Source organism: Marmota marmota, unplaced genomic scaffold (assembly GCF_001458135.2).
Source record: "Marmota marmota marmota unplaced genomic scaffold, marMar, whole genome shotgun sequence".
Classification (NCBI taxonomy): Eukaryota; Metazoa; Chordata; class Mammalia; order Rodentia; family Sciuridae; genus Marmota; species Marmota marmota.
The window spans coordinates 1-2192 of record NW_026003235.1 but is presented as its reverse complement, the minus strand read 5'-3'; the positions used below and the strand labels follow the sequence as shown (position 1 = coordinate 2192).

At 60.0% G+C, this 2192-nt stretch overlaps 1 protein-coding gene across 1 annotated transcript; it reads left to right on the top strand.

Moving 5' to 3' along the window:
- Window positions 1–111: 111 nt before the first annotated feature.
- Window positions 112–2148, top strand: LOC107135217 (Golgi associated RAB2 interactor protein 5B-like; the record flags this gene model as incomplete). The annotated part of the gene is made up of 1 exon (XM_015477131.2): window positions 112–2148. A coding segment is annotated over one exon (2037 nt), but the record flags the coding sequence as incomplete, so codon positions are not given.
- Between the last annotated feature and the right edge of the window lie 44 nt (window positions 2149–2192).

Genomic DNA, 2192 nt, shown 5'->3' with positions numbered 1-2192 from the left:
TCTGAGGGAGGAGGCTGGGCCTGGACCCTGGGTCTGAGGGAGGAGGCTGGGCCTGGACTCCTGGGTCTGAGGGAGGAGGCTGGGGGGTGGCCCCCTGGGTCTGAGGCCTAGGGGAGGGGAACTCAGGCAGGACTCCTGAGTCTGTGGTCTCTTGTGGCCCTGACCATTCATCCCTCCACCCATCTACAGCCCGGCACATCTGATTCTGATGAGGCCCCAGGCAAGGGAGGTGTGATTAAAAACCGGACCCGCTGTATCTCCAGTGAAGGCCCCGATTTCACCTTCCTGGGCTCCTGTGATCACTTAGAGACACTCCTGTGGAAGCAAGACATTGAAGAACTAATGGACCCGGAGTCCAGCACTTTATCCTCTTCCTCCTTGGGTCCATCTCCCTACCCACCACCCATGGACCTCTTTCCAACTCGTATCTCTTTTCCTGAGCCCCGTGACAAGGCCAAGAGCATGGCCTCCCGGCAGGGCCCAGGCCCACCACTCTCCCACAAGGCCATGCCTGCCCCAACCACGACCCTGAAAGCACCCTTCATCGTAGACCAGTCCCAGAAGGTGCCGGCAATCCCTGCTCCATCCCGGAGGTCCCCAGCAACTCGTGCTCCATTCCGGAAGGCCACAACTGGAGGTGGCCCGTCACAAAAGCTGCCACCTGCGTCAACTATTTCCCGGAAGACCCCAGCCTTGCCTTACCCATCCTGGAAGCCTCCAGCCCTGTATTTCCCTCCCCAGAAGACCCTCCCTTCATCTCAGCAGGCCCTGCCTCCCTCTGCTGTTCCCCCTCCCCCACAGACGGAACCTCTACTCTCACTTGCACCGTCCCGGAAGGCTCCCGCCTCACTTCCCCAGTACCAGCCGGCAGTGGGCCCGTCCACCTTGCAGGAGAAGGCCGCTGCCAAGCCAGAAGTGTTGACAGTGGGAATTCCTGGAGGGGACAGGCTGGAGAGAGGCAGGTCTGAAGAGAAGTCCAAGCCTGTGGTCTTCTTGGGAGCCCAGGAGATAAATAAGGTGGAGATGAGGACCCAGATGATGTCTCTGGAGCTACCCTTCACCACAACCAAGAAGGAGTCTGAGGACATTTTGATCAGCAAGGCCCGGGAGGTTACCCTGGATGGCTTCAGGGGCAGAGGAATGTTGGAAGACAGGGCCTACAGGATGAAGGAGGAGTTGACCCTGGATCTGCCTGGCATGAAGTCCAAGGAGGTGGAGCATCAGAAGAAATGGATCAAGACCAGGGAGATGGCCATTGAAGGCCCCCCACAGGAGCAGAGCAGGCCCTTTTCCGTGGAGGGGCTGGCGATGGCCAAGCTGATGATCATAGCCAACTCCAAAGAGAAGCACTTGAGACTGCCTGAGGTCTCACTGCCCTCTTGGCTCTCGGTGGCTTCTGGAACATCCACTGTGTCCACAAAGGCCCCCTTGCCCTTCAGTCCCAGCCAGCTGACCTTCATGGATGGGCCACCAGTGATTGTCAGGGAGCAGCCAGAGTCACACACCTGGGTGAAGGAGAAGAAATGGACCGAGAAGGAACCACCCTGGGACCCAGTGGAGCCTTCTAAGGTGACCCTCTACTCTGTGCCAATCTCTGATGGCCCAAAGATAGTCGATGACCCCAAGATAGTCGATGACCCCCAGGTTCCCATCGCCCTGCCTGCCTCAGGGTGGGAAGACTTGACGTCACAATCTCCCCTGGAAGCAGCCCCCACCTCCAGGAGCCCGGGCTCAGTCAGAATCGTGGACTCTATCAGGTCCCCTGGCTCAGTCAGGACCCGGGGCTCGCTCAAGTCCCCTGGCTCAGTCAGGACCTGGGGCTCGCTCAAGTCCCCTGGCTCAGTCAGGACCCGGGTCTCACTCAGGATGCCTGGCTCAGTCAAGACACCTGGCACAGTCAGTGAGCCCGGCTCAGTCAAGACACCCGCCACAGTCAGCATGCCTGGTTCAGTCAGGGCGCCCACCACAGTCAGTACACCTGGCACAGTCAGCGCACCAGGCTCAGTCAGGGCGCCCACCACAGTCAGTGAGCCAGGCTCAGTCAAGACACCCGCCACAGTCAGCATGCCTGGTTCAGTCAGGGCGCCCACCACAGTCAGTACACCTGGCACAGTCAGCGCACCAGGCTCAGTCAGGGCGCCCACCACAGTCAGTGAGCCAGGCTCAGTCAAGACACCCGCCACAGTCAGCAT